Source organism: Platalea leucorodia (genome assembly GCF_965183815.1).
Source record: "Platalea leucorodia genome assembly, chromosome: Z".
In the NCBI taxonomy this organism is placed as follows: Eukaryota; Metazoa; Chordata; class Aves; order Pelecaniformes; family Threskiornithidae; genus Platalea; species Platalea leucorodia.
Window position 1 is genome coordinate 80,797,092 of NC_138858.1, and position 25,032 is coordinate 80,822,123.

The window sequence follows — 25,032 nt, forward strand, 5'->3', positions numbered from 1 at the left end:
GAACAGAGATACATTTGATTTGTCTTTTGGCAAGCAAAACCAGATTATTTAAGGATACACTTTTGAAATGGTCTGTACTAAAGGTAATGAGGAGATCTGCAGCTGTAGTCACCTTATTGTACCAGTTATTGCGCTGTAAAGATTTTGTAGAGCTTTTGTCTTTTGCTTACAAAAGCAGCCTGCACTTAGAAAGACCTCAATTCTGCAAATGCCTACACATAGTTCACAGTTTGTGGAAGTAAGTCTGTAAGATGTCTTTGTAGATTTTGGACTTTTGTGATTTTCTTGCTAGTATTGAAAAATTCCTTCGGGAATTCAAATGAGAGTGCGGTGAAAGGGGTGATTGCCATTATTTCTATTCTGTATATTTATTGAATTTGTTACAATAATAGTAATTACTTTTCCCTTGATACAAATACAAAAGTTGATGTATTACTGTGTTCATGTTTGTTGTTTTAGGAGTCTTTGGATGATTCTCAAGTAGCTGGAGTTTGTGCAACAGAAGAAGTGATTCGCTATGAATATCATGTCTTGTACTCCAGCAGCTACCAAGTACCTGTGCTTTATTTTAGGGCATGCTTTTTAGGTAAGACCAATCTTCTGTTTGACAAAGGGAAGAATAAAAATATGTTGAATGCAATAGATGTTAAAAACACAGATTTTGTATTAAATTGAGGAACACAGTAATGCTCATATGTAATAAGAAATTAAGAGATGAGGCTGTTCACCAGTAAATTTTGTAATGCTCCCAACACAGAGCTTCAGGACCTTGGAGTAGATGATATCATCTCATCCTGAAGGAGGCTGATCTTTGGCTCCTGGCATCTTGCCTGTGGTTGACTAAAACTGATGGTCATTTTTCTTGTTCTTTTTGTTAAATGAATACAAAAACTTAAAGCTGCAGGTTGAATTTGGCTACAAAATAAGTGGACATAGCTACAGTACTTCAGCAGAACTGTGTCTGTTTCTTTGGAGCCTGAATTTGAGCCACAAGGCTGGATTCTAAATATACGTTTAAAAGTGTATGCTGTTTTCTATTTAAATTTGCTGCTTTAAAAAAATAAAATAATACCAATAAGGTATTGCCTTTTTCTGACTATTAAAACTGGCTCTGGAAACAGTAACTGATCTTCTTTCCTCCCTGATACGTACATCTTGTTACCCATTACTCAATTGCTATAGCCACTGTGACTTCACTCACCATCCTGTCAGGAAGGAAGGAGGAACACACAGCCTCCCTCCAAGGCCGCTGTTGGTGTCACTTATTTAATCAGCAAACACAGAGTGATCACACTGCAGCACTGGCTGTGCTCTATTCCTCTCTGCCCAAAGACTGTGTACCTAGGGCGGAGGGATTGAAATCTTCAAGTCCTTTCATTCAGTTTCCTGCACGGTAGCATCAGCATCTTTTGTGTTTTGAAAAACCTCCTAACTTTATCTAGATAAAGATGTCTGAATGTTGCCAGTGATATCTTTTCCTTTTTAATTAAAAAGAAGCTTAAGCTGCTTTGAATGTGTTTGGTAGATTTAATCACTCTCTGCCTTATATTGTTTAATGGTTTCTAATTTTGCAGTGTTAGCGTTTTAAAAGGCACTTTAGATTTAAAATTGAAGAACAAATTCTCATAGACTCCCTGGTGGAAAGATTTCAGTCTGAGGTGCAGTTTCAGGAATGGATAATTCGGGGTAAATTTTCGAACTGGGATGTGGGGAATTGGGGACATTGCTCTGCCTTTACCACCAACAGAACTCATTTGCACACATCCTGCTGCAAATTTATTTCTAAAATTATTACAGGCATTTACAAATGTGCAGTGTTTTGCCTTTGAACTTACTGTGCGGACAGGAAGATAAAGTTTTGCTGTAAGAGACAGATTAACCTATTTGTGGTCCTGAAAAATGTCATCTTCTTGGTTTTAGCTGAATTAATAGTGCACTGTCTCTACAGAAGAGGATGGAGACGCTGCAGGTAGAGGAAATAGGACGCTACTTCTACTGTACTGTACTTTCATATAATTAGTATTCACCATAAGCAGTTAATCACCAGAGAAGAGCTCCCAGAGACAAAACAAGTTGTTTAGCTTGTCAGCATCGGGGAATCGGAGGTGTTGAAACATGACTCCTTATAGCTGGAAGTGGATATTACAGAAGCTAGTGGATGATCTAATGCACAATCATAGTAGTATGTGCCAACAGCTCCCCTTGCAGTACAAAACTGTAATTGTTCCTACAAGTACAATTATGTCTTAAAACACTTTTTGGGAACCTTTCACAATGGAAAACAAGGACTTTTTTTAGATAATTCCTAAAGTCACCTGGGTTCTCTTCAGCATTTAACATTCTCTTTTAACATTTAACATTCTCTGACTCTTGAAGAGAGAAGGATACAAAATTCTGGCAATAAGTACTTCTCCAATAATGTTTTCAGCTAGTATTCTCTTATTTTAATTATGGATAGCTTACTTTTGAACATTAAAAATTCTGTCATTCCTGCAAGTTATTTGCTCGCCCGTGCTGCGCTGTCTGAAGGTCCCAACATGGGTTTTTCAGGAATGTGCAGATGACAGTCACTCACAATCACTTGAGATATCTGAGCAAAGCATCTTTTGTCTTGTCCTGGACCTGGTATGAGGAAGACTCTAGGTAATGCCCTGAGATTTTTTTCCTTTGAGGTAATAGTCTTCCTGTGATAGGCTCCTTACCTTGTTTCTCAGACAACTAGTAATATTCACTGCATTCCTCATCTGAAATAATCAGGGAAGAATCTTCTTTTGAGACCTACATCAATTTCCAGTCTAAATTCCTACCATTATTTGTGGATTAGGTAACAGAATCGGTTCCTCACAAGTCTCTTGTGTGCTGTTCATGGTTTCCCTTGAATCCTGTCCATACTGATCCTAATGTTAATGAGAGCTTGTTGCAGGAGGTGAAGGTGAGCTATAATCTTTGTAGTGTTTCCACAGCTCTGCCCTGTCTTGTCTTCCCCAGCAGCAGGGCACAGAGTTTTAGTTCAAAACTGTGCTTCCTCTCTGGCAGTATGTTAAGTGGCCATTACACCTCGAGGCCTGCCTAGGAAATAATAATTCTTCTGTTCGACCTGACTAAGTAGTTTTGCTTGTTTTGCAATATTCACTTCCTCACTTTGTATGTTATAATAGCAACTGGTGCCAGCCTGTCCAAATCTGAGCTCTTCCAAATAGACTCTTTAAAAACTTTTCTAGAATAATTAAATCATGCCTTTCTCCCATCATATATGAGTCCAGTTTTCATTGACTGCTTGGTCTCTCGCAGTCCGTTCTAGGAAAAAGGCTTCCAAAGGAGCTGCTGGGGAGATTTTCCTGTTGTATGCAGCATGGTTTGCACCTTCAGGAGCATGTGACAATAAGGACATCCAGTTTTCCCTCCTCTCTGCTAACAATTGTTCTCAAACATTGTAGATCAGTTCTTCCTGCAGAAGGACAAAAGTTGCAGTGTATCCTTATCCTTGCTGCTGTCTAAATTGGATGAAATAATTTATTTTCTGGAATTCATCTTTAGACTTCTTTTTTTCATAAGAAGTTTGATATGTAAGGTAGCGCAAGGTAAGGGTTTGAAATTTTGATTGCAACAGAACTAAACCATTTTGAGAGACATCTAAGCTTTTTGGTAGTCTCTGGGGACAGATTTACATGGAAGATCTTGTTCTGTGCAAGGACAAATACTTCACCTGAAAGTAATGATTAAGTGTGATGACTCTGTCTTGAAAGATGTTTGGGAACATTATAGGCTACAAGAAGATATTTTTGGGGTACATATATATATGTAATAAACATTTTTCACAACCTCATGATACTTCCCACATGGCATATATTCCTAAATTCAGACCTGCTGAAGTCCCAGTCTGTCAGGAGCTCAAGGCAGTGGTCCTCAGTACCTCGGAGTCTCAGAGAACTAGGTGTCATTTCTCCAAAATCAGTCTTATGCATGCCATACCTTTCAGAAATGGGAGCCCTTCTTTCTTTCTCTGGCTTCTGAGATTACCAGCTAGGTAGTTGAAGAAATGCAGGAACCCCTGCTGGTATCTGATGTCAGCAATTAACCCTCTTAGAGACAGATGGTATAGGCAATTAGCCTTCCCCTTCAATGCTGGCATCAGCCAGATGGGCTGGGCTAGGTCCAGTAAGCTTTCTTTAATCATGAGAGTATTTTCCCCTTTACTTAGTCTTTAAGATGTCAAGGAACTTTGGTCTTTTCCTGAACTGTCATCGTCTGAAGCCATACATTCAAAAACCTCTTGCACCGACAGTGAGATAGAAGTAACACAATCGCCGGTGGACACGGGCATCATTCAGGGATCACCCTGCATGTCAAGAAAATAATGGCTTGGCTCACACTTCTCTTCTTATTTTTGCTACAAAGGTAGAGGAAGAATCATGAATGCTGGCTAAGCACTGAAAAGAAAGAGCAGGACTAATGGGAGTCAGTGAGGACTGCAGCCTAACTCCTCTAGAAAAGAGAGAAGGAATGGGATTTCAAGTTGACCTGCTCAAAATATGTCTAGCTCTCTGACATACAGACAGATCCCTGCCAATGAAAAACATGCTAATCAGTGGTTAGAGAGAGGGAGCTTGTAAGATAATGTAACTTCCTGCAACCCTGAAGGCATGACTTGCTGTATTCATAACCGTACTGGGCGTGACTGATGCACTTTACAGAATATAGACTTACTCCCTGAACTCAGAGCATGTAACCACTGTGTCCTTTCTCAGAAAAATAGCTCCTCTTAAGACCATGTCCCATATGAACTGGTTTTATCATGGCTTTGGACATAAAGAAAATCGAATAGTTTGCATAATCAGATATTCTCCTAAGCTGTAAGGGTGTTTTTTCTTTTGTGGCAATGGTTTCTTAAGAGTACAAAACCCTAATATTTCTTTGGAAAGTATGCTAGAATGAAGCCTCAAAACAATTTGTGCACCCTTTCACCAAAACTGTCAAGTAACCTTTAATTAGAAATCTAAGAAATTATTAAAAGCCCACAGTAAACATCAAGAAAACTGAATACAGCAACCTGTAAAGCCTGAAAATTTTCTCTGAAAGTGTACATGAAATTTGTATGCCTAAAGAATTTCTGCTCTTTGCAGAAATTAAGCTGCCAAGTCAGCTGGGAGCTGCAACTTAGATGTCTTAATGCCACACCTTGCTGCTGTGAGGGGGCACTCAGCCATCTGCTTTTTAACTGTTTCTTACTTGTGGTGACATAAATGATTTAACCCCAAGTGGACCATCAAGAAGCTTTTCTCAGCAAAGTTTGTTATTGTCTAGACAGTTTAAATAACAAAAATCTGAGTTTGTGATAGAAAGGCTGTAGTTGTTCTTGCCTGGCTATTAAGGCAGATGGACTGGTTGATTCAAGCCCTTAGTTAATGGCAGAGACTGAACCCATACTCAGGAGCTCTTGACTCCTATCCTTTATCTCCTTTCTCTCAACAAAAATCTTAGTTGGTTACTTCCCAGGCTCTTTTGGCCTTTCTTGCTGGGTAGATGTAAGGTTAATTGTATAAGAGTCTGTATTTGGCAGAGCCTGGGTTAGTACTGATGAGCTGATGATGGGTCATGTGCCAGACGGGTGGCATTGAAGGCATGGAGCTTCAGACAAAGGTACAGTAAATCTGGCATGACCCACAAGCAGCTATTTCCTTTCACTCTCTATAATTATTTAATGAGTTACATTATACAAAATGTACATATAACCACAAACTTCCACTTCTGTCTGCACACCTGCTCCCAGCTAGACTTGGGATAAGACTTGGGACAAGCTGCAAACACCTCAGCAGCTGTGTCGTCGTGGGTGGATGATGAGTAAATGTACTGCTGGGTGAATCTGAAGCCTCTGCCTCCCTCTCCTGCCATTTGTCTTGGCTTGATGCTGCTGTTGCCTTCTTTTCTGGCTGAACTTTTTGAGTTCAGCTCCATCACAGGAAAGAATGAGACAAGAAGCAGAGAGGCTGCTTGGCTCAGCAGGTGCCACAGTGGCCCCTTGTTGCTAGCAGCAACAATTACAGACTGCTCTGTCAGCCCAGCTGGATATTTGAGGTCTCAGTGGGTTGCAAGAATGTGTAACAGGGCTGCTAAACATGTGAATGCTGGCAGCCCTGGAAAAAGGGTCTAAAAGTGCCAGAAGAATACAGATGTGTGTTTTGTGCAAATCTGGGAGCTTGCAAATAAAATGGGTTCAGTTATATCATCCTAAGCAGATGACCACACAAACTGAGGAGCTTCAAAATATAAAGCACACATCCAGCCATATTACCCGAAATGGGTCCTTCTGTCAGTCATTTTAAGATCTTAGTGTAGTTGTGTTGGTTTATTTTATTTTGTTTTATTGAGTGAGAAAACTCTTTCAATAGACTTTTGGGTCTTCATCCCACAAAAGAGGATGGGGAAACTGCCCATCCGTCCCCTCTCCTTTTGCAAGGGTCTTGCAGTTCCTAGCTATGTAGCTGAACCTCACATCCATCTTAAGTATTGATAACTTATTCTTTCCTGCTGCATCTGGCCTCCCATCTTCTGAGCTAATCAGTTAAGTAAGAATTTACAGGAACACAATACTTGGGAGCATGTATGAAAGCTTACTCAGTTTAAAACCACACTTAATTCAAACTCATTTAAAGCTTAGTGAAATACATTAAAATAGTGCAGAAAATTAAAAATGTAGGGAAATTTAAATCCAAGCATATTTCAATACGTAAGTGCATAATCAGAATGCCCAGATCAATTTTTTGTTCCTATGTGAAACATTGCAATTACTCTATATTAACTATTTAGTTATTTTACTGTCTGTGATCTCACTCCGATGTGAAGTGAAACTTTCAGTTTGGATGTATTTGTTTTTTTCTGTGAAATGAAAATAAATTGATCCTGAAATACAATGGAAGATATACTGCTTCTCATACATGAAGTAATAAAATCCATGAGGTAAAGACAAAACTCAATTTTAACCATAATATGATTAATACTTCAACAATATTTGATTGTTTCTGTAAATGAGATTAATGGTTAGAGTCAGAGTAACCCATTCCATGTGTATGATCTAAATTTGCTCAAGTGTTACTATAAAAATTCGCAGATACAAAGAAAGGTGTACGGAACAAAATCTAGAGTGGCAAATCAAATTTTGCATTAGAATGTATGTTGTTCTAGATGTTACACTTGAACTTTCTCTGCATTGTCTTTGCAGGTTGAATAGAAAACAGAAAATTGCAAGTATGCGTGGCATCTCCTACTGCCTGCACACAGATGATCTGAGCATAAATCATAGAATCGTTTAGGTTGGAAAAGACCCTTAAGATCATCGAGTCCGACCATTAACCTAGCACTGCCAAGTCCACCACTAAACCATGTCCCTAAGCACCACATCTACACATCTTTTAAATACCTCCAGGGATGGGGACTCAACCACTTCCCTGGGCAGCCTGTTCCAGTGCCTGACTACCCCTTTGGTGAAGAAGTTTTTCCTAATATCCAAATACATCCTTCTAAAGTTAACATGCTCTTGTAACAAATTTCTTAGTAGATGTTAGACCATCTCCAGCAGAGCTCTGGTATCTGCCATCATAAGACAGAGGACATGGCGGTCTAACAAGTCTCACATTCATGAGTATGGCATAGTATAGCTAGTTAATATGCTGCTACGTGCTAGTTAATATGCTCAGATACTTTATTTGCCACCTGTTTCTGCTATATGGTGCTTAAAGTTCAGAATTCGGTGGTTTTTTATAAATATGTGCAGAAACACTTCGAACAGAGAAGGCCTGGTGGGTGATGTGGTGGTCGAAGGCTGTTTTGGGCACAGCGACCATGAAATGATAGTTTTTGATTCTTGGAGAAGTAAGGAAGGGGGTCAGCAGAGCTGCTACCTTGGACTTTCAGAGGGCAGACTTTGACCTATTCAGGAGCCTGGTTGACAAGAGTCCCTCGGGAGGCAGTCCTGAAGGGCAAAGGAGTCCAGGAAGGCTGGATGTTATTCCAGAAGGAAATCTCAAAGGTGCAGGAGCAGACCGTCCCCATGTGCCATAAGTCGAGCAGGTGGGGGAGAAGACCGGCCTGGCTGAACAGAGAGCTTTGGCTGGAACTCAGGAAAAAAAGGAGAGCTTACCACTTTTGGAAGAAGGGGCAGGCAACTCAGGAGGACTACAAGGATGTTGTGAGGTTATGTAGGGAGAAAATTAGAAAGGCAAAGGCCCAGCTAGAACTTAAACTGGCCACTGCAGTTAAAGATAACAAAAAATGTTTTTACAAATGTATCATCAACAAAAGGAGGGCCAAGGAGAATCTCCATCCTTTGTTGGATGCAGAGGGAAACATTGCCACAAACGATGAGGAGAAGGCTGAGGTACTTAATGCCTTCTTTGCCTCAGCCTTTGATAGTCAGACTGGTCATCCTCGGGGTTTTCAGGCCCCTGAGCTGGGAGATGGAGATAGGATGCAGAATGAAGCCCCAGTTGTCGAAGAGGTGGCAGTCACCAACCTGCTTCTCCACCTGAATGCCCACAAGTCCATGGGGCCACATGGGATCCACCCGAGGATACTGAGGGAGCTGGCAGAGGAGCTGGCCAAGCCACTCTCCATCATTTATCAGCAGTCCTGGTCAACCGGGAAGGTCCGAGATGACTGGAAGTTAGCAAATGTGATGCCCCTCTACAAGAAGGGTGAGAAGGAGGATCCGGGGAACTACAGGCCTGTCAGCCTGATGTTGGTGTTGGGAAAGGTCATGGAGCAGATCATCTTGAGTGCCATTATGCGGCACGTGCGGGACAACTGGGGGATCAGGCTCAGCCAGCATGGGTCTTTGAAAGGGAGGTCCTGCTTCACTAACCTGGTCTCCTTCTATGACAAGGTGACCCGCTTAGTGGATGAGGGGAAGGCTGTGGATGTTGTCTACTTGGACTTTAGTAAGGCCTTTGATACAGTCTCCCACAGCATTCTCCTGGGGAAGCTGGCTGCTCACGGCTTGGATAAGTGCACTCTGCGCTGGGTTAAAAACTGGCTGGACAGCCGAGCCCAGAGAGTGGTGGTGAATGGAGTCAAATCCAGTTGGCGGCCGGTCACGAGTGGTGTTCCCCAGGGCTCAGTGTTGGGGCCGGTCCTGTTCAATATCTTCATTGATGATCTGGATGAGGGGACTGAGCGCACCCTCCGTAAGTTTGCAGATGACACCAAGTTGGGTGGGAGTGTCGATCTGCTGGGGGGTAGGAAGGCCCTACAGAGGGACCTGGACAGGCTGGATCATTGGGCCGGGGCCAACTGCATGAGATTCAACAAGGCTCAGTGCTGCGTCCTGCACTTCGGTCACAGGAACCCCATGCAACGCTACAGGCTGGGGGAGGAGTGGCTGGAGAGCTGCCTGGCGGAAAAGGACCTGGGGGTGTTGGTTGACAGCCGGCTGAACATGAGCCAGCAGTGTGCTCAGGTGGCCAAGAGGGCCAATGGCATCCTGGCTTGTATCAGGAATAGTGTGGCCAGCAGGACCAGGGAGGTGATGGTGCCCCTGTACTTGGCACTGGTGAGGCCGCACCTCGAGTACTGTGTTCAGTTTTGGGCCCCTCACTCCAAGAAGGACATCGAGGTGCTGGAGTGTGTCCAGAGAAGGGCAACGAAGCTGGTGAAGGGTCTAGAGCACAAGTGTTACGAAGGGCGGCTGAGGGAGCTGGGGTTGTTTAGTTTGGAGGAGGAGGCTGAGGGGAGACCTTATTGCTCTCTACAACTACCTGAAAGCAGGTTGTAGTGAGGTGGGGGTCGGTCTCTTCTCCCTAGTAACAAGCGATAGGATGAGAGGAAACGGCCTGAAGCTGCGCCAGGGGAAGTTTAGGTTGGATATTAGGAAAAACTTCTTCACTGAAAGGGTAGTCAGGCACTGGAACAGGCTGCCCAGGGAAGTGGTTGAGTCTCCAACCCTGGAGGTATTTAAAAGACGGGTAGACGTGGTGCTTGAGGACATGGCTTACTGGTGGACTTGGCAGTGCTAGGTTAACTGTTGGACTCAGTGATCCTAAGGGTCTTTTCCAACCCTAACGATTCTATGATTCTGTGATTCTATGAAATGCTACACACTCAGAAAATCACATTTGTTGGAATTATTTGCAACATATAGTACTACTGTAAAGTTCGAGATCCCTTAGGCAGGTTACTTTGTTCACTTTCCTTTAGGCGATACAAATTCTTACTTAATAAAATGCTTCATGTTAGTTTTAGGACTACCCCTTGATGAGGCTTTACCTGCACAGACAGACGGACAGAGAGCAGTACTGGTCCAGGGCAGGAACCGAGTCCTCTCAGATGGTGCACCTGCTGGCTTGATGATGAATCCCAAACTGGCTGTTCAGTCTGTGTTCACTTCTCTTGGCTCTGTTACTGCAGGCAAACCAAGCTTAGAAGACCACACAGGGTGGCATCCCAGCTGGTGTGGCTACATGCAAGTCGCAGCTCTTGATGTACTCCTTCAGCTGGGACAAATTCTGAATTTTGATGAAAAGTTTCTTACAATGAATATGATTCATATTAAACGGCTGGCTGTTAACAGTGTTAGTGCAGCTGTGAAGGTAGTTTTGGATCTTTGTTCTGTAACATCAAATATGGCCTGTATTGTTGCAGCAAACAAATTAAGGGGTCAGCTAGGAACCACTGATTCGGATTTAAGATCTATCATACATCAGTTAAATGCCATGTCACAAGGCTTACTGGAAATCGAGAAAACGTTAACAGGTATTCAAGTAATGGTGAAGAACAGACCCATCCTGAAAAATGCAAACATCAGTGGTTTAGTGGTGGACTTGGCAGTGCTAGGTTAATGGTCGGACTTGATGATCTTAAGGGTCTTTTCCAACCTTAACGGTTCTATGATTCTATGATTCTCTAAAATAAGATAAAACAGAGGCTGTAGGCAGCTGGTTTTAATTTATATCTAAACATGGCATTCAAATGTTAATTGGGTGAATAAATCTTGTTCATTTTACAGACATGAAAATGTCAGTAGAATAAAACTATTTATCACAGGATAATTGTTTCTGACATGTAATAAATGCCAAGATGAAGCTACTTACTGAAAGTATATCAAAATATTCTATTGCTGTTTGACAAAAACAAATATTCAGGAAAAACTGACATGCTTATTTTCTAAGTGGTTGACACTAATATCTTGGCATAATTCTAACATCACAACTAAAAATCTGATGCAACAATTTTATATAAATGCAGCTCAAGAAAAAATTCTGGGCATGTAGGTTACCAAAATGCAGTAAACTTTTTTCTGCAGAATTCTGTTCCTTAGATTTTTTCCACTCTCTCACTATGAATTGCATGTATTTATGTGAGATAACTGTTCACAATATTATTTTGTGGTTTTAAATTTATCTTATCCAAGCATTGTTTTACAAAATTAGTTTAACTTCACACCTTACAGCCAGAACAGTAAGTTGTTACTCTCAGGTGACAGAGAAGAAAGCTGAACAGGGAATTTAGGGTAGTTTTATATGCACCTTCAGTCAGGATTTAAACAACACTGTTTTGGAGTTATGGGGCCAGAAGGAGCTCAGTCAATTTTTGCTGTTATTTTTCCATCTGCTTCCAGATAATCAGTATTTTCAGATTTACTTTTCCTATTCTGTATTAAAGATATTGCATGCTTAAGAGGTTTGACTGTGGGTGGTTGTTTCCCCCTCCCCCCCCCAGATGGAAGACCTTTAACTCTGGATGAAATATGGAAAAGTGTTCATGCATGCTACCAGGCTCGTCTGCTGGAGGGGCCCTGGGACACTGTTACACAGCAGGTGAGAAACCACTGGTCCTTTACAAAATTGATGAATGCAATATATGTCTGAATCCTAAATGGCCTTCCTGGACACAAGTAAAATATATAAAAGTCTAACTGAGGTTGTGCTGAACCAGTTACCAACGATAGTTTTAGTCCTGGATTTTGAAGGATATATGGTTGTTTACCACTTAAGACTTAATGTGACAGTATCTCTCATTTAAAATACTTTTCCAAAGCCAATCCTGAAAACTTCAGGCAATTTCCAAGTAATCATGGATTCGGGTAAATACAAAAGTAGACCTATTTATATAAGTAAAATATATTAGTGTAACATTTCACAGATTGTCTATTAATCAAATTACCAAAAAAGACTGTGTAATTTTCAATTTTAAATAGACTTGCAATCCTTAGGATTGAAGAAGAGAAAATTGGTCTCTCAATCAAATAATAAGTTATTGCCGACTAATGTCCTTAAGAATCAGTAGTTAATGAATGCTGTGTTTTACAAGAGGAAGCAGATTAGTAAACTGTGATATGACTGCCTTCTTTTAGAGCTATTCAAATAACTTTTATTTAAAGTGGTTTTAAAGTCACCAGATCATTTGATCAACCATTCCCAGACTTGTGATGATGGCTCTCTTGGAAACAGTCATACTTGTTCAAGGAAGGGTGAGACATGGTTCAGAGCTGAGTTGGTTACTCTGGTTTCTTCCCTCGGCTCCAGGCCTCCAGTGCAAGTTTGGACAAAGAACAGAGACTCTCCGGGTGTGAATTTTTTCTTGTCAAAGATACTAATGTGTCCTTTCTTCCTCCCCTTTCCTTCCCTGACTTTTTGATTTTAGCTGTTTCCAGGTACACAGGTCTCTTATCACAGCAGCTGGCACAACAGGGATGTAACCTCAACTGAGTTCTACAGGTGTTTCCTTAATTCAAGTAATACAATTTAATTACAGGATGCTTATTTGTAGATGGTACTCAGTCATGGGAACACAAGCAGCATTCATGTTTTTGCAGTCACAGACTATTATTTATATCATAATAGCTCCCTGAGAACCTAACAAGCATTGGTTTCTGATGTTTGCTGTGGATGTCTGAATTCCAGTTGTGAGTTTGAAGATTCTCGTAATACACACTTTTACATAAAGTATTAATTACCTGACTTGTCTACTGCAGCATGAAGATGAGAAAACTAGGTTTTAATAAAATAATGTAATATAGTAGCAGATAACTGATTTTCTGCACAAGAAAGTATTGCAGTTCAGATTTTTCAGTAAAGTTTTATGATTTATAGCTGAAGTTTCAGATTTGTAACTAAATCATGACTGTTTCTGTATAGAGAGGCAGGGGATTCAATTAACCTTGCCTTCAGTGCATCCACCTTCTTGCATTCCTGGTAGACAGAGACCAGTAACCCTACGGTCAGATGCTAGGTATTCTTTAGGGCTGACATCTCTGGTATTTCCCAGCTGAGCTGTTCTGGCTTGTGTATAGTTTATATTCCCACCTGCAGAAATGTACAGGAGAATCTGCTATGTGCACTACAGAGGTGGTGTGCCTTCTCCACGCTCACATTATACTGTGGCCTGAAGCCACGTTCAGGCTCCTCTGTAGAAAGCACAGTCTCTTTCTATTTGTCTGCAAAGAACCTACAGCTCTGTATAGGTAATAAATCATAATGTAATACTACTGAGAATAAAGCATAAACAATATGTTTGGAATGTGTAAAATCAGAGTGGTGGAAGCCAAAAGGAAAACCAGGTCACTCCCACCCAGAGATTATTTTTGTCTCTTAAGGAACAGTAAAGTAAAACTGTCCTGCATATAATAACTAGAGATGTGTGTGAGATACATACACACAAAGGCTTGCAGAAACAGGTTTTATGGGTTGTAAAATGTGTGGAGTACTGAACCTGTTGTCTCTGTGACACCTCTCCAGAGGCAGTTCACCAATGTGAGTCCAGTGACAAACGCAAACTAAGATGTAAGGAAAAACATTTTTGAGAAATTAGCAAAGTTACAGCAGCAAAATACTGTTGAACGTAACATTAAGGTGACTTTCAGTTAAATAAGATTACAAACTAAGTTAAATGTGTTTATCCTAGAGTAATATAGACTGTACACAATACTGGAACTGCTGGCAGGTAGCAGAAGCCAGAGATGTTAAGATCCTCCAGCAATCCCACTACATAATTTGGAATTATTATACTTTTTTTTCTACGCCATTTTTATGTTCACCTTCTCCCTGAAGACCGTGTACCTGTGGCTCAAGGTCATTGAATTCCACTGACTTCAGCGAGGTTAGCCTGCTTTACATCAGTATTGAGCTTGGTCCAAAGGCCCCAGCTGCATTCCTGGATTGGAAATGTACTTTCCCACATGGCTGCGAGAGAGAGCCTCCGGGAAAGCGGCTTTAAGAGGTCTACAGTGTTAATTTTAGATGAAAGCAGAAAGGCACCAGGCAGTGAGGGCGCACTTGCTTATGGTCATTCAGTCAAGTGATAAGAGGACAAAGGAATGCATGGTTTGTGGAAGTGTACATCTCTGGAGCTGAACCAGAGCAGAGGAAAGCACCAGTACAATTAGCAGTGTGAACACTATCGTATTTTCAGTGCCAGCAACCACTGGTTCAACAAACACTTCCCCTTGTTAACTGACAGATGCATACGCCAGTCCAAATATAAAACAGCAGTAAAAATCAGTATTCTCAAAGGAGTTATGAAAGATAATAAAAACATACTGTAAGCACTAGCCTGCAAGCCTCAGATCACAACAAGAGTTAGGTCTACAAGAAAAAGACTGTTTTTCCCCCTCAAATGAATCAGGGTTCTGAATTGAAATACAGAGTTTTCTCTTACCTTTCTGCTTTTCTGCTGACCCATTTTGTTATGTGGGTTAGGCTTTGCCTGCAGGGACACAGATTGTATAATGCAAGTCACTGGGCAAACTCACCAAATCAGGCTTGAACTCTCAGTACACATGAACAGCAGAGAGAAAAGGTTTAGGATTTTGCTCCAAAACAGATAGGAATTTTAAATTCTACATGCAACCCACTACTGGGAAGAAAAATTGAGCTTACCACCATCCACACATAATGTTACTTAACTTTTAACTAGGGCTGATTTTCTACTTTGATTCAATAGTTAGCAGATAAGGGAAAAAAAAGTCATAGTGCCTTTTTTTCCTCCTACATCCAGGATCTTACACTAATCACTTATAGTCCATGTATTTTATGAAATGTGGGTGCCATGTCTGTGCACATTTTTGATACAACTGTATTTTGGCTTATACTTTCTATGGTAAAATATATCTGAGATCAGAAACTCAGACGTTGCCTAAGCTCCAAAGAATTTAGCTTTTTGGCAATTACATTGCCAAAAGCAAATTTTAGGGAAAATTTGAACTTTTTAGTTACTTTTGATTATTGTGAAAAGTCACACTCATTTTCAGAGGAAACATCTTCAACTGTTTTTACTGACTAGATTATTTTTGTTGCAAAAAGCAGAAGTCAACTGGTTACCTTCTCATAAATAAATTAACATGATAAGGTTGCGCAGTATTTTATAATGATAATTGATAAATGGTGATGATTTAATTGCACTTCCTCTAGTAATAATCTTAAAATGCTCAAATGAAGTTCCTATGATTGGCTTTCTTCTGAGTTAAATCTCCCTGGAGTCTTCAGTCATCCCTTTTCTACATCCGGCGATAACTTGCTTTAGCTGTTTTAAATAATACAAATCAATTATAACACACAGCTGTTTAACAAAACTTCTAAATGTTGCTACAGGTCTCTGTGGGTATTTCCTGATGGCTTATAATGACATCAATTTAGCACACCTGGTAAGATCTGTGTGAGCTGGAAGTAGCTTAATTCTGCAATGACAGGAAAATTAAGGAGTATTTATGGATTACTGTTGCATTTCAGAACCCTTGCCAACTGTGATTTTAGCTTCTTTTTACAAAGAGTCAGAAATGGAATTGCAGACATTGCATGCCCGTCTCCTGAATAGTTCACTTGTAACTTGGTGGGTGCTTTTGAGGATATCCTGTATTAGTTATTTCTCTCTACACATTCTGCACAAAAGAATGTCTCTTCACCTTTTCAAATTAATGGATGCTAGAAATGTACTCTTTACAAGAAGCTCCCTTCCAAGTCTTTGTAGCCTTTCCTTAACTGCAGACAAACAGAGCTTTCCGCAGTTGTCCCTCAGTTGGATTTTCGTGTTCAGCTTGACTTAGGAGGGAATCCCAGCCCTGCATCCCCCATACCACCATGCTGGGTAACCTTCTGGGCTCCTCAGGCTGCCTGCTCTGGTGTTTTTCCTGACTGCATTGCTTTTTAAAAGTACTTATTAAGCCAGTTATATATCAGCTGTAATAGCAAATAAGAGATCTAGATGTTTGGAAGAGGGCGGGAGGAGAAAAAGACAGCTATATCAGACTGAGAGAAGTTGAAAGTAGGAAGAATGTAAAAATAACATTAAGGCTCCTGGAGATATTTCAATTAATAGTGGAAAACAAAACCACGACACATTCTCCAAAAACTCAGGCAAATGCTAAAAGAAAGCTACAGTAAATGGAAAGCTAAAAGAAAGTTACAGTAAATGGAAAGAAAAGTCTAGACAAAAGAAAGATGAAGGATGGATGGCAGAAAGAGAGACACATATTTTTCTCACGTGTACTCTGATATTCAGCAGAGAAGTCCAGTACAGTTTCAGGTAAATACATAGTGGCATTGTGTAAAACAGCTCAAACATAATGGTCCTTTGTGTAACTGAACAGCAGATCCACGACATTAATATCCAGGTATAATATACCAGAGGCATAGTTAAGTTGGCAGCGGTCCAAAAGTGCCATGGTCAAATGCGAAATGATGAGACAATTCTAAAGGAAAAAAACACGAGAATAGGAAAAAGGTTCAAAAGCAAAGACAAAGAGAGTAGAGAATAGAAATGAAACAAAGGGGGAGAAATCTTCCTGATTATAAAGGTGAACGTACTTTACCACATGGTAGTGCATGATTTAACATTCAGGAATTTAAAAAACACGATAACTAGAGTTTAGTTCATCTGTAAAGGCTACATTTTACCTTTTATCATTTTGGAAATCTCTCCCAAGATGAATGGGAAATGTGAAGCAGCAGAAGGTGACTATACGGTTATAGACAGAACTTCTGTTTTCAGACTATGTGGTATTAGGTCCTCACTGTAGAAGTTGGAAATACAGAGGCCATAAGTACCTGAGAAGATCAGATTTTGTCCTCTAATTTTTAGAAACCTGAAGATCATGAAGATTAAAGAGCATAATAACTTCACCAGCTACTGTATACACACTTCCATATAAGCTATACACATTACTGCATACATCAGTAAAGCTGCTTTGAAAATTTTGATGTATGTCTAATGGCCAAAAGTTCAGATAATAATTTAACTATTTAAAAATATAAATTAAAAAAACTGAACAGAGATGCTCAACTATCTTAGTGATCCATGTTTATATTTTTCCAGCTACAAGATAACTGATTGTCTATGAAAAGGTGCTGAGATGACAGTCTTCCAGACTGAAGTCCTTTTTTGTTAGTATGGTATGGGATAGGTGTATGGGTATGGGATAGGTGTTGGCAGTGCATGAATTTTCATCCTGGTATGGTTGGGTGCTCCAAACCTATTTTGAAGTACCTGCATCAAGGACCAAGACAGTAGTGTAGTCTCCACATCCAGTTGAGTCATTGTTTTCTGCAGAGAGTGTGAAATGGTACTGGATTGGTGATGTATACAGTCACCTATTAGAAGGTAAACTGAGGCCCATTTATTTCCCAGGAACCTTCTGAAATTTGTTTAAGAATAGTAGAATATTTATTGGATTGAAAAAAAATGAGTACAGACACTAGTAATTTTTCATCCTTTCCTTGCCCTAATGGGTATTTATAAAAGCATATACAAAGTAGAATGACTTCAACAAGGGGAAGTGAAGCATTCCCACTTCAGAATACCATGTAGGTCAATGATGAACTGCTCTCCTAGGAAGTCAAGAGATTAAATCAAGCAGAAAAGAAATTTGAATCTAGGTCTCTCATGTCTCAGGTTAGTTCTCTACTTGCTTGTAGAGTAAAGGGGAGGTGTAACTGCTTTCTCGTCTTTCTTTTTGATATGTTTGTGCAAGACCTGCTTTGGTAGGCATGCTGCATGAATGCCTACGGGTTGCCTGTGTTGCTGTCACAGACATACTCTGAGAGTCCTATCAGGGTGTAGGCCATAAACTGATCACCTTTTCAAGATACAGTTTATGCACATGCCCAGTGACAAATGTGGGGTTTTTTTCCTGTGAGGAGAGACAACACTCTGGGAAACATGCAGTTCTAAGGCTACGATGAAGCTGAGTAATAATTTTACAAATTTTAGATACAAGCCCTTGAACGTATGTGCCCAAGTCCATTTTTTATTCTTGTAACTTGTGCAAGTCCATGTCTTAGTTATTTTTTTCCTGTGTAGAAGCAAACAGGAAGAGAATTTTAAAAATTTTAAGAGAACTTTAAAAGCTGATGAATGAACCTGATCACAGTCAGTACTAAGTATCACCAAAAATTTTGCTTTTAACAGTGTGATGTTGTCATAAAGCCTGACCTTCCCCTGAGAAAACAAAGTCATAAACACAATCAAGTATATGTGCTAAGGCTTAATCAATGCTTTGTGATGATGGAATGTAAAATCAAACATCCAAGGATAGAAATCGAATTGCGTTATTACAGGAGGCTCAACAGTTGAAAAACTGCCCAATAAAACAAGAATGAAAGCTTAGTGACTTGAAAGTCCTGCAGAAATAGTCTAAAAAAACAATCTGTGGGTCAGGACTTTGAAGGATTATAGAAGTTACAGAGCACATGTGTCCATACATCCCTCCTCCTCCCGCCTTTTTTAACCAAAGCTGTTCAGATGCAGTTACTTCTATTACTAAAATATGACTTCTAGGCGTGTGTGCAGGGCACTCCCTCCAGCCACAGGAGTGAACACACTTCGTGTGTGATACTTTGGTTCTTGATTTGCCATCAGTAAATCAGCATTTTGCTTGTTTAGTACTTTGCTGTCTCTCCAGAAAAAGACATTCAGAGCATTCTCATACCAACTGTAAATGTAGCAGTTTGTGAGGACAGCACAAATCTAAGCCTCAGGATTATTAACTCAGATCTTCTGCCAGTCTGAAATTCTGCTTCCAGAAGGGTGCAAAAACCTTCAGGATTCTTAAGAATGAGAAGTTTCCTGTGGTCGCATTGATTGTGTTATTCTGTCAACTCTGTCTTCTCATAAAACTTCTTTTTCATGAGTTCCTCCTTCATGGCACTGCAGAAAAGATAAACCTAGTGGTCTAACATGAATAGCGGTCTCTGCAAATATACCTTTTTTCAAAGTTTATTTCTCCTTTGGTGTGTTCCTGCAGTTCTGTAACCTTGAATGAATTCTTAAATATGGGAGATCATTGTTCTCTGTGTGGTGGTCTATTAAAAGATCCTCCATAGTGGTTCAGGTCTTAACTTAAGGGCTCACCTTGTGTAACCCTTAAAATAAAAAGCTGTGGACTGTTGATACCAATGCTAGTCAAGTTAGGACTGAAGTTGATTCTGCTGGTTTCCTTCTGCATTGTTCGTGCATCTTCAGGTGCAGACTGTTCAACCCTTTTTTGAGTCCTCATCTACAATGAATAAAGTTGTTTCCATTTACTAATAGCACTTCTACTACAAAAAGGGATGAGTTAGCAACTCTGTCCCACAAAGTACTCATCTTAAGTTTCAGAATAGCAAGTGATAAGGAATTCTCCTGTATCTGTTTTTTTCTCAACATTTATTTCTCAATTTCGTCTGAATGAGGTGTTTTTCTTCTGTCATTTGATACGTAGCAGGTACTTCTAATATCATCTCTGTTTTATGTCCATTCTGTCATATAAAAAGTAGTCAACCAAACCTAAACTACCCAAATAACAGCACAGAACTGCACTATTTCTATGTTAATCCAGAGTCTGCTCTTTTTCAATATGTAGTTAAGAATCTGGAAGACATATTCTTTATTGTACTTCAATAATCCTGTCCATTACATCACTTAATTTATAGCAGTGTTAACAGAAAAATCAATAAACATTATTTCTAAAATGTCAGGGATGTTAATGGTGTGATTTAAAAAACGGGAAAGATTCAAAACTCTGAACAGAACACATTGATGTAGTGTTGTAGAGGCACATCTTGCTGAAACTGTGGTAGGGAGGATTTAAATCATTATGGCTCAGTCATCTTGAAAAATGTGTGTAGGTAGCTATTCTTAGACATACAAATCTTTCTTGCCATATTGTGGGATTTTGCTAAGTGGGGGAGGCTGTATACAGTATATCTTAACAGAAGGTTGCTAAGATCGCTCTTAAATCATTTTGAGTCATATCAACAGTTGCTATGGATCCCCTGCTAATATTTTTTGAAAATTATTAGTACTACTTCCTGAGGAAAAGGATTCTTACCAATATAGACTGGAAAGCTGTTTCACAGGGAAAAATCAAAGAATGGGAAAGCTGGGTGGATATTTATTTTCAACTAAAATTTTCTGTGATGTATTGAACTTCTGTGGTTTAAACCAAGCGGTAGTACTGTACAAGCTAGCAAGTAGGTTTTATTTTAAAACTAAGCATTAATTAATAATGTGTAGCTGCACTACAGTTTAATCATGCTTTTCCCAGTAAGACTTTATGGACATAAATTCACAACTGGAATGAAGTTGCTTACTGAGCCCCCCCCCCCCTTATTGAATGTTTTTGTGAAAAATTCTAAAATATACAACAACATTGATTGCACAATATGAAAGAAATGGATATCATATATGACACATTCAGCTTCATTTGGGAGGCAACTGGTATAGCCACAAAACGTTGAAAACTTTCTAATAATTTTCTTTTTTATTTTCTGCAGCAAGGGCTTTTGGTCAAGCCCTTTGGCAGATTTTTTTTTTCCAAATAAAAAAGGCATTACCAGTGCCATTTAAATGGATGTTGGGTATCCGTGTTACCAGAAAGCAATTTATGCCTAAGCACCTGTGTTCTCAAGTTGTGGAAGCAGATGGTATCAGCAGTTCAAAAGCATTTAGACAAATTCATGAGACCACTTGTCCATAAATGGATGCAAAATTACCAGGCAGGAATGCGTCCTCCATCATCCTTAATACAGCAGACATGCTGGAGCAGTAGAAGGGGAGTGAACCACAGAAAGAGGCCAGACTTGTGTTCTCCCAAAATAGCTGTTGCAACTGCCACTGTTGGAGACAGAATGCATTGCTAGATGGACCATTGGTCCAATGCAGTCAGGCACCTTATATTTTTTAAGGCAGTCTGAGGTTCAAAAAAGAACGTGAACTCATCCAAGGAGATGAATTTACTCCATATAGTCAGATTTCTGTATGAAGCTGTATACAATCTCCAAGGCTCACAAAACCAGCTGACAGCCCTTGAAGTTGAAAGTCAACCCCAGTCCCTTTTTGGCTTCTCTTTTTGTATATTGTACTCTGACTGCATAGCAGCCTGATTCAAGAATGACGAGAGAGATGACCCAAAATCCCCCTGCAGAGTGGGAGCTATAGCTCCTGTAGAAATTATGGGTTCAAGCTTCTATAAGCTGTAGTTCTTTTGTGCTCTCAGAAGAGAGCTTAGCGTTTCAGTCCTCTATTGACCAAGACACTGATGTGATCAAAGTCTTTTCTAAACTCCAAATACCAGTTTCATGAAAGCATTTAGCTGCAGTCCTGTGGTGGGCACTTTAGCTTTGCAGGGCACAGTTTCAGTGTCCTTTTGGTGTTTTCTGTTGTCCACCTTTCTAGTGCCAGCATTCGCTGTTCTGGTGGTTGCTAATCCCTGTTCAAACCTCTGACTCTACCATGCTGCATATAGAGATCTGTAAGTATCTTGGGCAAACTTGTGACAGAACTGTCTTTTAGGTAGTACAAAGTTTGTAGCATTATGTTGAGTGTGTCATTAGGAGAATTACCATGAGTGTTGACAGTCTTCTCGTGTCTGTGCAAGAACATTGGATATTCAGTTTCAATAGTGATTCAGAGTACTTGGTCCAACAAATGTTATTTCAAATGATAGGTAGTATAAGATGCTTTGACTGGAGGAGGGGAGCACAGACATCTGCCACTGTAGGGAGAGATGAGGAACAAAGAAAGTCTTCCCTTGGCCTGAACTCAAAATAAGAGTTGAGTCACACTTCGATGGACACGTCATTGCCTCCTTATATTTGATATAGTTAAATTAGTGTTCTGCTGCTCTGCAGCAGCAGAAATTTGCTTTTCGTTCATTACCTCGTGGTAATTGTCTGTTTTCTGACTGTTATAGCTATCAGTAATATTACCTTCTTGATAAACTGTAAAGAGGAGGTAGGAATATATGCCATCCCATTTGCTGGTCACAGTATTTTAGACTCAAAAGTCTTATGAAATCTCTCTTCCCAATATCTTTTTATCCAGGAGTTCCTGGGATTATAAAATGAACCCTTTCAGGGCATTTGTGAAATGCCAGTATGGATTTTTTTCTTAACTTACCATTTTTCAATCAGGGTAGGAAATCTGTCTCCAATATCTTTTCCATACTTCCACAGCTTGTTGTATCTTTCAGTTTTGCACCTTAGATGAATCTCTTAACTTAAGAACAGATTTTAAATAGTAATTAATTAAGAATATATGCTACATAACTAAAATGATGACAACTGAATTAATCTTATTTTGGCAAGCATGGAAGAAGAATCATCTGTTTATTTTCTTAGGAAAATGGCTGAAATGCCATTTCTTGACAATATAACTATGGTCCTGCCAATTTTAACTGTAAAGTTTTCTTAAAGAATCCTAAATGCAAGTTACATGCCTGTGAGAAGTTTAAGCTTTAAAAACATAGTTTCGTCTGAGCGTCACCTAGTGCTTTGATTCCCCTTATTCTTAAAATTAATAATTCAAACCTTATTCTATATATATAAATACATAAATACATAAGTACATAAGTACATAAATACATAAATACATACATGTATGCATATCAGCAGTGATTGATTAATGTTGTGCTTGTCCTGCATTACCTCTTACGTATGCTTTTCCAGGATATTTTGTTAGCTATTCCATAACTTTAAAAAAAATAATAGAATTATAAATTGTAAAAAAGGATCACCACTCCCTCAAAACTGCAAATATTCTAGAATCAGGCAGATAAACTGATTTTGGGGATGAAATATGAAATAGGTCTTGGTCATCTAGTTACTGTATTTTGTATTCTCTAGTATCAAGTATTACAATAATAAGTTAGCTCTGCACAAAAAGCACATATGCATATCAGATCTTATGGCAGTCTTCTGTGTTGTTATCATTGTCCTAGTTATAGAAATCACTATATGGAGAATATATTTGTCTTTTGAATACACCTAAAATAAGAAGGGCCTAAAGATGTAAAGTGAACTAAAGTAAAACTTCTGATTTAAACCCATTTCCGTCTGCCACCCTTGAAAACACTTTACTTCTGGCAAACTGGCTTTGTCTGTGACTTTCTAACTTGCACTGTGCACTGTACAGGAGAAGTAAAGTTGTCTTCAAATATTGTGAATAGAGGTATTGTTCCTGTTTGGGATGCACCCTGATAGTTCTGATTGATAGCTTTGAAAATGGAAAAGCAAGATTGATGTTTCTGTGGCGTCGAATTGTAGACATATTCAGCTGTCACATTCAGCAGAAGCTGCAGCTGTCAACATAAGTAGCAATGAGTTAGCAATATAGAAGCGATGTGTGCATGGAGCATGGTGGTCAGAGCCGTGTCCGAAGCAAAAGATGGTTTTATTGCAAGCTGTAGTCAAGAGGCAGCATTCAGGCTGTGATCAGCCAGGCTTAATGACATTAGCAGGGTTTTAAGATGTCCTTTACGAAAAGAGCAGTTTGTGCCATTAAGTGTTTGTTTCTTCAGAACCTGCATTTCCCCCGTGGTGGCCATGATGGATTTCAAACAGCAGGTACGAAGTGGTAGGTGTGGTTCACCTTACAGAAATTCTAGCTGCATTAAGTGTCCTCATATATTTGTGTTGTAGGATCTGTCAAAGTAACTCTGTTTTCCTCAAAAAAACTTATCTGTTTGATTAATTGCCTCTTCAGCTTGGACTTCATATTTGATGAAAGAAGGATAGGATCCACCTTAGTTGGCTATGTGGGGTTAGTAGTAGTAAAAGTATTAATAAAAGCTTGTCACTAAAGTTAGTTGGTATGTCTTTCGAAACACACAGGGAACAGATACATTAAATCATAAGGGCAATTGCAACTGCTCGTCTGCAAAGAACTTGAGCATAAATCAAAATCCCTCTGCAGCCTTCTCCTCTAAAAAGAGGTTCAGTAATGACAGAAATTTGCTTTTTTGGCCTAGTTTGCACTTCTTTTTGTCTCATCAGGGTCCCTTCAAGTTTTCCTTTGCTCAGTACCATTGCGGATTTATTTTGATTGTCTAAGAAAATGCAGGAGAACAGCGGTAGTTGCACTTTCATAGTCATTCTTCAGCACCCGTTACAGCCAGAAGTAGGTTGTTTCATCTTCAACGGGCTTAGCAGTGGGAGTGCTTCTATAGGTTTTACGGCAAAGTTACAGAAACTTTCCTCAGTTATATCAGTAGGATAACTTGGCTTCTGCTTGTAAATTGAAATCAAAGTGACTATAAATATGTCACCTGTCCCAGGTACGAAACTGTATCCCATGCCCACTAGGATAAATGGCTTTTTTAGAGTTGATGACTTTTTTTTAGGCTTTTTTGGAGTTGATGGCTATTACAGCAAGCACATGTCTTTCAACAGCCATTTTGCCCTCTCTGAAAATTTTTTAAACTGTAATTTCTCTGTAACCAATACCAATCCTATTACTAAAATATTATTTTTACGAAATGGCTGCATTAATAGAAATGTTGCAACCTATGTCAGTAGGATGGAAAAGCCCTATACAATTAATATCCTAACAACAGCTTTATTACTATGATCTATACCTTCTATCATGATGATCAAAATTCCCTATGTCATTACAGTTCCTTAATGTTGCATCTGCAACATAGTGATTCCATAGTAATAGAGTTTCTGCTGTAGTAATTCCATTATTAGAGGAAAATCTGTGAGAAGATGGGGAGAGAGAGAAGTTTGGAACATTTTTCTTGTGACAACTGTTGCTGTCCTGTTGCCTTTGCAAGCACCGTTACTGGTCTGTGTA

The 25,032-nt window shown here is 39.6% G+C and overlaps 1 protein-coding gene across 1 annotated transcript in view; it reads left to right on the forward strand.

Annotated features, from left to right (window-relative positions):
* The window catches only part of ATG10 (autophagy related 10), an 85,173-nt gene that overhangs the window by 51,515 nt on the left and 8,626 nt on the right, over positions 1-25,032 (forward strand). The window contains exons 3-4 of the mRNA XM_082335864.1: positions 460-586; positions 11,710-11,807. Coding sequence (XP_082191990.1) covers positions 460-586; positions 11,710-11,807 — 225 coding nt within the window. The remainder of the gene's footprint in view (positions 1-459; positions 587-11,709; positions 11,808-25,032) is intronic.